The sequence below is a fragment of the Aegilops tauschii genome, chromosome 7, assembly GCF_002575655.3.
Source record: "Aegilops tauschii subsp. strangulata cultivar AL8/78 chromosome 7, Aet v6.0, whole genome shotgun sequence".
Lineage (NCBI taxonomy): Eukaryota > Viridiplantae > Streptophyta > Magnoliopsida > Poales > Poaceae > Aegilops > Aegilops tauschii.
In genome coordinates this window covers 54345590-54354782 of record NC_053041.3, presented here as the reverse complement: position 1 = coordinate 54354782, position 9193 = coordinate 54345590, and the positions used below count along the sequence as shown (strand labels likewise).

The 9193-nt window shown below is 47.5% G+C and overlaps 1 protein-coding gene across 1 annotated transcript; it reads right to left on the bottom strand.

Moving 5' to 3' along the window:
* Positions 1 to 4979: 4979 nt before the first annotated feature.
* On the bottom strand, positions 4980 to 5570 carry LOC109761211 (uncharacterized). Its single transcript, XM_020320020.1, has one exon. The coding sequence runs from the start codon at positions 5568 to 5570 to the stop codon at positions 4980 to 4982; it is 591 nt and encodes a 196-aa protein (XP_020175609.1).
* Between the last annotated feature and the right edge of the window lie 3623 nt (positions 5571 to 9193).

The following is a 9193-nucleotide window of genomic DNA, read 5'->3' as shown; positions in this document are numbered from 1 at the left end:
TTACGGTTTGGCTGTCTGTACATCTCTTTCAGACTAGTTTCTCCTGATGATATATGACATACGCATCCAATGCACGATATCTCCCTCTTTGGATTTGCCCAAGATCTTTGGAATTCATTTATTTCTTGCAGGGGTGGCTTGCTTTGGATTTTGTCTAATGCAGATAAAGCAAGAATTTTTTGACATTTTTTCTTTATATATTTTATACTTGTTTTTTAATAGCTCTTAATTCTAGCAAGAATCAGATTAAATAGGTCGATAAAAAATCAATTTAACATCCAACGACTTTGCGAGTTTTAAGACTTTGGAGTCCGATCCTGAAGACATAAACGGGCGTCGCCGGTGAGTGCGTGCGTGCAATCGTTGATGCGCGTGTTTGTGTGCGGCGAACATGTCCAAGAAAACAAGAACCACACACGGTCACCACTCATTAGGCAAGATCAGTTCACCTTGGTTGTGGACTTGTGGTTGGGAAAAGGGAAATCTATGGGGTGGCCGGAGAACAAAAGGAGAGGCCAAACGCGTTGACACATGGGTGACCAGTGAGTGCAAGAACGGCGGGACGGGCGAGTCAGAGGCATGCATGCAGCTCCTTCCATCCGATGTGACGACGCACAGAGATGCATGGACGACCAAACAAAGATGGAGAATGGAGAATCTCTTTTGCTATTCGCCGTTGCTTTCCGTGGGGAAGCGGCGAGTGGTAGGCGATGGCGGTGCAGTGCGGTGGAAGGCCTTGCCAGCTTCTCCATCGTGACCAGTGAATTCGATTCGCCGGAGTGACAGGTCGATCTTGGAGCGTCCTAGCTAGACTTGCCTGCTTTTCTTTCTTTTTCATGTCCGTTGGTCCTCCCCCACAGTGCATCCGCGGCATCTTCCCAAGCATATCAGAAAGCTAGCTAGATCCGTTTGCAAAACAAAGATACATAAGAAAAGAGAAAAGAAAGGCAAGCAACCTAGCTCAAAGAACGTGTACAACAACGTGACATCAGTTGTTTGGCTCAAAAAAAGTAACATCAGTTGTCAGCGCGAACTACCAACCTGAGGTTCATGATTTCTTCCGCGCCTCCACTACTTGGACCCTTGGTGATGGCCGATACCCGTGGATTATGGACAAATCACTGGTTCTATGGCCATTCGATCTGCAAACTCACTCCGGCTCTAGCTGCTATCGTCACTTGGTGGCATCAGCGTAATCATCTGAATTTTTGTCAGATAAGACCACCTACACTTTCATATTGACAAAAAAGACCACCTCTGATCCGTATAGATAGAAAAGATCACATACATCGTGACGGCAGGACCTGCCGCCACGGCGTCGTGGTTTGTTCTGTCAATACGAATCACATGTGGTCTTTTCTGTCAATACGGAAGTATAGGTGGTCTTATCTGACAAAATTCGAATCATCTGGTCTGCAATAGCATTCCGCACCAGGCCTAGTTTCAGGACGTCCATGGGGCCCTCGAGCCTATGGCCACGGTCGAGTATGTGGACATATTGCGGCACATCAAGCTATTGTCCTTGCCCCGCAGCCTGACATGATCAGATGGCGCTGGACAGACAACATGATCTATTCCAGGAATTCCTGCTACCTTGCGCTACTTAATGGCTCCACTACAGTGCCCCATTGGCGTCTGTCTGACTTAGAAGAACTTGGCGCCCCTCAATGTAAAGTTCTTTCCCTGGCTGGTCTCCCAAGATAGATACTAGACTGTGGATGGGCTCGTTTGTCGCGGACTCATGAGCCACTCCACATCCTCTGCTCAAAGGAAGCCGAGACCCTGCATCACTACCTTGTGGGCCGCGTCGACTCTCACATAACGTGGCATGACATCATATCCTGGTGTCGCATCACCGTACCTTCGCTGCATGGCATGGTCAACTTCTTCAACTGATGGTCCTTAGCCATGGACACGTCCCCTTCCTACCTACGCAAGGGCCTCGGCTCATTGATCATGTTCACTGCCTAGTCCCTTTGGAAGCATCGCAATGCATGCATCTTCGAAGGGGCGCAACCCTCTTCTGCACAACTAGTCCAAGTAATTTATCAAGTGGAGGCGCGCCATGGGTTCGAGCTGGCGCCAATGGCCTGAACATGTTACTCCCTGTAATCTAATTTGCTTACGAGCATCCCTTTTCGTCGTCTGCTAAACCGCACGCTCTACTACACCATCATGTGTATGTACCGGGAGCATCACTATCTATAACTTTTTACCTCCTATCAATGGAAAGATACACACTCTGTGTATTCGTGGAAAAAAGTTGTTTGCACGATGCTATTCCCTTTTTGGTGGTGTGAACAAAATATGTAATGCATGGAGCCGTCTCTCGTACAAAAGGATAGCTTGGACACAAGAACATATGTGAAAGAGACAACCAAAAATTATTTTCTTTGTGAGGCCGGACGAGTCAAGCTAAGCATCCCTAGTTCCTTAGACAATGCATGAAAGAGAAGCTCTCTCTGCCTCCGCACTAAACTAGTAATGGTCTCTTTGATTCGCAGGATTGCAAAAAAGGCAGAAGTAAAAAAGTGCAAAACTGTAGTAGCATGTCCACCCATATCCTATAGAATTTTGTTTGCACCAAGGTGTGCTTGATGGCTTCCCGCAAAAAAAAAGGTGTGCTTATGGCACCGTAGGAAAAACAAATGATTCTTTGAGTGGATGAAAAGCTTCTTATGAAATGTAGTGCAATGGATTCCTACAATTTTTTTTTGTGGGATTCAATACTCCCTCCATTTCTTTTATACAAGGCCACTTCATTTTTTGTGTCAAATTTGACTTATAATTTTGGTCAATAAAATATGAATTAAATGTAATAAAAAATATGCCATCAGAAAGTTCTTTGAAATGTGCATCCAATGAAATACTTTTTATGGCATATAACTCACTTTTTGTTGGTAAAATTAATGGCCAAAGTTAGACATAAAAATATGAAGTGACCTTGTACAAGTGGCCTTGTCTGGCCTGGTTTTATCTAACAACTAACATAGGAAAAAAGTTACTAAGGACTTGAGCACTTCAAAATTTCTACGAGAATCCCTTGAATCAAAGAGGCCAAAAAGGTGCACACAACCATTCATTTATTCCCTCTCATCCACAAAAGGATAGAAGGTAGAAATAATTATCGTATATAGAGAAGTGACTAGACGAATATTGTTATGCATTGGTGACTCTCAAATATGAAATGACTTGAATTATACTTTGCGAGTATCAGTTACTACGATTGTGATCTTTACTACAGCAGCAGTGCATCGGAGACATGAAAGCTATTGTAGTCCCATATAATTAGATGCTTTAAATCAGTCTAATCTATACTATTCCCTCCTTTCATCTATATAGAGCCTAATACGTTTTTCAAGACCGCCATTGACTATTGATAAGACGACAGCCTCAGGCGCACCCTTGTTTCCCTCCTCGGCGGGTTGTTTGCCAGCGGCGTGCTCAGATCAAAGGCAAACTCCTCCTCGACGTCGGCGGCAAGGCGGCTGGTTAATGGGTGGAGCAGGGAGCAGCGTGTGACAGAGCGTGGTTGGGAAATAGGAACAGAGGCAAAGCAGCTGAACAAGTGAATACAACATGCGTGATGTTTTTTTGAATGTCAAAGTAGGCTTGTGCATGCATGTTAAAGTGAATTGGCTGAAAGCTGCACGGGGTCACTAGTAGCTGGTAAAAATAAAATTTCATTTGGGCTGGGCCGGGGGAGCATGTAGCTCCGCCGTTGACAGCCACATAAAGCATTACTGAACCCACATGTATATAAGCGTCTTTGAATGAAAAAAGGGATATTGCAATCAAGACCCTATGCATCAAAATACTTGCTGAAGTGGCAACCAAACTCGTCGTCGTTATGCCACTAGAGTTCTGGCCACAAAACCTTGTTGAATCACCCGAAAAGTAGAATGTTGCATATGATTGAGATTAGCAATGACGACAAGCATATTGGCAGGAGTATCACCTCGATTTACACCAGTGGCGGATCCAGTGGGGGTGCCGTGGGTGCCTTGGCACCCCCTACAAAAATGAAGAACTTTTTTTATCTACTCCCTCCGTCCGGAAATACTTGTCGGAGGAATGGATGTATGTAGACGTATTTTAGTTTTAGATACATCCATTTTTATGCATTTCTCCGACATGTATTTCCGGACGGAGGGAGTATTAGTAGAGAGTCTAATCCTACATGTATAATAGGTTTAAAATGATAAAGGTGACATTTTTTATGGCTATACATGACATTTTTATTGTGAGTGATAGGGTTGTCAAGCTCTAGGTCCGCCACTGATTTACGCACTCATCTGTGCCAATACCACCAGACTAGGGCCACGACCTTGCTCACACGTGTTCAAAAGAAAGGTTGTTGAATGAGACGGTGTTGTCCCTTGCAATGCCCATGTAACCATATCGGCAGACGGCACAAAGAACCAACTCGTCACCTACAAAAATTGAAGAATGACGGGGTAAAACTGTCAAGCTCCATGATAAAAGCGGGCCAGACTTATTTCTCATTCTGTGTAGCATGCTACGTGCACGTGGTTAGTGCCGAAAGCCAAGTTAGAGAAAAGAAATATGCAAGTCTAGATACTATCTGATCATTGTACGTAAAAATACTCTATGTGGAATTGTCAAGTAATTAAACTGACATTCTATTAAGGTGCATTTCGGTGGGTGTACGGCCATATGAGTTCTAGCCACATAACATGCATACAGGTCACACGACCAGAAGAATGTGCCAGTTAGAGGATCTTCAATAGACGGTCCAAACCGATGATGGTCCAAATTTGGAGTACCAAAAAGTGCGTTTTACATCTCCGAAAAAGACTCAACTCCAACAAATGGTCCAAAATGGAGATGTAAAAAAAAACAACTCCAACAGTTTATCCAAAACGAAGATTAAAACGACCAACTACTACTTCATCTCAACATAGTTCAAACATGAAATTCAACATAGTTTCATACACAAATTCAACTACTAGATGAAACTACTCCTCGTCGTCGGAGCTGCGGAACTGCTCCCAGAACTCGTCCTTGGTCGGGTCATCGCACCCCTCCTCCTCCTCCTCCTCCTCCTCCTCCTCTGAGTCACCCCAGTCCTCATCCGACGACTCGATAGGGATCACAGTCGAGGGGCCGGCCTCGTCCTCCTTCTTCACCCCCTTCTTTTTCGCCTCGACGTCGCGCTTCCAATAGTGCTCCAGCTCGGCCTGGACGTACTGCGGATGCTCTCGCGCAAACCGAGCCATCGCCGCCTCGTCACTCTCGCCGGGAGCGACGACAACCGCCGGCCTCTTCTTCGCCTTCTTCACCGGCATCTCCTCCATCCGGATGCCCTGCGGCACAAGCAACTCCGCCACCGCCTGGGACTCGACCTCTGGGAAGTTGAGGTCCGTCTTCGGCCGTCCGGCACGCCACACCGCCATGTTGTAGGCACGCGCGGCCTCATCGGCGGTGGGATATGTGCCGAGCCACCAACGCCGCCCGACATCGGAGAAATCCACTCCGAAGTTCCCGGAGGGCTTCGCCCTCACGTCGAAGAAAACGGACTTGCCCTTCGGTGTCTTCTTCGGCGCCATCAGGGAGCGGGCGGCGTCCGAGCGGGGAGCGGGGCGACGACGTGCGGCGCGAGGCGGAGGCGGACGGAGCGGGGCGGTGGCCGGACCGGAGGCGAAGGTGGCCGGAGAGGAGGCGGACGGATCGGGACCGAAGGCGGGGGCGGCCAGAGAGGAGGCGGACGGGGTCGGGGCGGGGTGGAGGCGGCCGGAGCGGAGGCGGACGCGACGGAGCGGCGCGGCGGCAGGCGGCGGCCCGGGGGGGGGGATGGAATCGGCGGCGGGGGTCTGGATCTATGGCAGGGCGGCGTCGGAGAGCTGTGGTGGGGCGGTGGCCGAGCGGGCGGGCGGTCTCGAGGCGGAAGGGGAATTGAAGTGGCGTTTGGGCGTTTGGCGGGCAGCCGCTGTTTTACATCAGTTGCATCTCGTGATGTAAATTTGCATTACAAAGTTTTTAATTTTACATCACCGGGAGGTCGCGGTCCAATTTTTTTTTTTACATATGGACCGTCTGTTGAAGCAGCGTTTTTTTTGACCCACTAGGTCCAAAAGTTAGGTATTTTTACATTTGGACCGTCTATTGGAGATGCTCCTAATACCGGTATATATACAATTATTAATGGGAAGAGGCACAGATGCAGTTCTATTGTATTACCAAATTAAAGCATAGTAGGAGTATTAATTTTTCATACAACTCCCATTGGTTCCTCTGCAGTTCGGGTTCTGAGTGTACTCCACTAATCATTTCATTCGTGTGGAACTCCAAAGTTTGTTCTCCATGTACGAGTAAAGGAAAACATGCCTCGAGTTGAACTCTATTCCCTTTGTTGGGTGGCTAGGACATAGTGTCAATTATCTATTTCGTTTGGGCAGCGGATATCTCGCATGCATTCTTGGCATATTCGCAGCATGCAGCTTAGCTTAACAGGGTTTCTTCGAGAGAGAGATCTGAGAAGCTGGAGTAGCTGGATCGATGGGGCGGTGTCTTGTAGGTTCATGTGGCCGGGTGATGATTACCTCACCAATTGGATGGCTCATGTTCACGGGAACATATGCGCCGTGGAACAACAAACAAAAAGGGTGAGTTTACCTTTTCGTCTAGCATTTGCTGGTCATCGAACAAGCTCAGCTACCTCTAGACTTTGCATGGTTTGTCTTTGAGAACTTCTAAAGAACATTAGTATCCATGTCCGTAGACCATCTAGCGATGGCTACAAACACTGGAACGAATCGAAGGCGCACCTCCGTCATCGTTCCTCTCTCATCAGAGCCGGGCAAACCTTATTGCGGTAAACGGCAGGGAAGTCGTCAAGGTAAGACTGTTGGGGAACGTAGTAATTTCAAAATTTTCCTACGCACACAGGATCATGGTGATGCATAGCAACGAGAGGGGAGAGTGTGTCTACGTACCCTCGTAGACCGAAAGCGGAAGCATTAGCACAACGCGGTTGATGTAGTCGTACGTCTTCACGATCCGACCGATCCAAGTACCGAACGTACGGCACCTCCGAGTTCAGCACACGTTCAGCTCGATGACGTCCGGCGAACTCCGATCCAGCAGAGCTTCACGGGAGAGTTCCTCAGCACGACGGCGTGGTGACGGTGATGATGATGCTACCGACACAGGGCTTTGCCTAAGCACCGCTACGATATGACCGAGGTGGAATATGGTGGAGGGGGGCACCGCACACGGCTAAGAGATCAAGAGATCAATTATTGTGTCTAGAGATGCCCCCTTGCCCCCGTATATAAAGGATCAGGGGGAGGAGGCCGGCGGCCAGGAGGAGGGCGCTCCAGGGAGGAGTCCTACTCCCACCGGGAGTAGGACTCCCTCTTTTCCTCGTTGGAGTAGGAGGGGGAAAGGAAGGGAAGGAGAGAGGGGGAAGGAAAGGAGGCGCCGCCCCCTCCTTGTCCAATTCGGACTAGAGGGGGAGGGGGCGCGCGACCAGCCCTAGCCGCCTCTCCTCTTCTCCACTAAGGCCCATCTTGGCCCATTAAACTCCCCGGGGGGTTCCGGCAACCCCCCGGTACTCCGGTATATGTCTGAAACTCCCCGAAACCATTCCGGTGTCCGAACATAGTCATCAAATATATCAATCTTTACGTCTCGACCATTTCGAGACTCCTCGTCATGTCCGTGATCACATCCGGGACTCCGAACTACCTTCGGTACATCAAAATACAAAAACTCATAATACAACCGTCACCGAAACTTTAAGCGTGCGGACCCTACGGGTTCGAGAACTATGTAGACATGACCGAGACACGTCTCCGGCCAATAACCAATAGCGGAACCTGGATGCTCATATTGGCTCCTACATATTCTACGAAGATCTTTATCGGTCAAACCGCATAACAACATACGTTGTTCCCTTTGTCATCGGTATGTCACTTGCCCGAGATTCGATCGTCGGTATCTCAATACCTAGTTCAATCTCGTTACCGGCAAGTCTCTTTACTCGTTCTGTAACACATCATCCCATAACCAACTCATTAGTTACAATGCTTGCAAGGCTTACAGTGATGTGCATTACCGAGTGGGCCCAGAGATACCTCTCCGACAATCGGAGTGACAAATCCTAATCTCGAAATACGCCAACCCAACAAGTACCTTCGGAGACACCTGTAAAGCACCTTTATAATCACCTAGTTACTTTGTGACGTTTGGTAGCACACAAAGTGTTCCTCCGGTAAACGGGAGTTGCATAATCTCATAGTCATAGGAACATGTATAAGTCATGAAGAAAGCAATAGCAACATACTAAACGATCAAGTGCTAAGCTAACGGAATGGGTCAAGTCAATCACATCATTCTCCTAATGATGTGATCCCGTTAATCAAATGACAAACTCATGTCTATGGCTAGGAAGCATAACCATCTTTGATCAGCGAGCTAGTCAGGTAGAGGCATACTAGTGACACTATGTTTTGTCTATGTATTCACACATGTATTATGTTTCTGGTTAATAAAATTCTAGCATGAATAATAAACATTTATCATGATATGAGGAAATAAATAATAACTTTATTATTGCCTCTAGGGCATATTTCCTTCAGTCTCCCACTTGCACTAGAGTCAATAATCTAGATTACACAGTAATGATTCTAACACCCATGGAGCCTTGGTGCTGATCATGTTTTGCCCGTGGAAGAGGCTTAGTCAACGGGTCTGCAACATTCAGATCCGTATGTATCTTGCAAATCTCTATGTCTCCCACCTGGACTTGGTCCCGGATGGAATTGAAGCGTCTCTTGATGTGCTTGGTCCTCTTGTGAAATCTGGATTCCTTTGCCAAGGCAATTGCACCAGTATTGTCACAGAGAATTTTCATTGGATCCGATGCACTAGGTATGTCACCTAGATTGGATATGAACTCCTTCATCCAGACTCCTTCATTTGCTGCTTCCGAAGCAGCTATGTACTCCGCTTCACACGTAGATCCCACCACGACGCTTTGTTTAGAACTGCACCAACTGACAGCTCCATCGTTCAATATAAACACGTATCCGGTTTGCGATTTAGAATCGTCCGGATCAGTGTCAAAGATTGCATCAACGTAACCATTTACGATGAGGTCTTTGTCACCTCCATAAACGAGAAACATATCCTTAGTCCTTTTCAGGTATTTCAGGATGTTCTTGACCAC

Excerpts from the sequence above, each read along its gene's own strand:
- LOC109761211 (XM_020320020.1), bottom strand. The coding sequence starts at position 5,570 with ATGGCGCCGAAGAAGACACCGAAGGGCAAGTCCGTTTTCTTCGACGTG.